Raw genomic sequence first — 362 nt, 5'->3', positions numbered from 1 at the left:
GTGTCTGTACACCCTACCAAAAACCTACTAGCTACGGTGAGCCTTGTCGTGAGGGTTTAGGGTTTAGAGTTTGGTTTTGGAGCTCATCAGAAGGTTAAATACTTGGAACAGAAGGCCCAGACTGGGGCCTTGAACTTACAGCGTCTAGGGTTTAGGGCTCAGGGCATCGGGTAAGGGTTTAGGGTTTAGGGTTTAGGGTTTAGGGTTTGGCATTTTGTTTGGCCAGGCCTGCGGAGATGGTTGCATTCGCATTTACTTGCTGACAGAGACCGGCGCGACTCTCTTACACTGCGAGGTGAGGGTTTAGGGTTTAGGGTTTAGGGTTTGGGGTTTAGGGTCCAGGTATGTGCAGGGCTTACGGC

The 362-nt window shown here is 51.1% G+C and overlaps 1 protein-coding gene across 1 annotated transcript in view; it reads left to right on the top strand.

The window, feature by feature from the left end:
- Positions 1-352: 352 nt before the first annotated feature.
- ETH_00037760 (Aaa family atpase) overlaps positions 353-362 on the top strand; it is a gene marked incomplete at both ends in the record, with an annotated part of 2,887 nt that continues 2,877 nt past the window's right edge. Inside the window, one exon of the mRNA XM_013374550.1 lies at positions 353-362. Coding sequence (XP_013230004.1) covers positions 353-362 — 10 coding nt within the window.

Source organism: Eimeria tenella, genomic scaffold, assembly GCF_000499545.2.
Source record: "Eimeria tenella Houghton genomic scaffold, Eth_scaff2119, whole genome shotgun sequence".
NCBI lineage: Eukaryota > Apicomplexa > Conoidasida > Eucoccidiorida > Eimeriidae > Eimeria > Eimeria tenella.
This window is presented reverse-complemented; position numbering and strand designations above follow the sequence as displayed.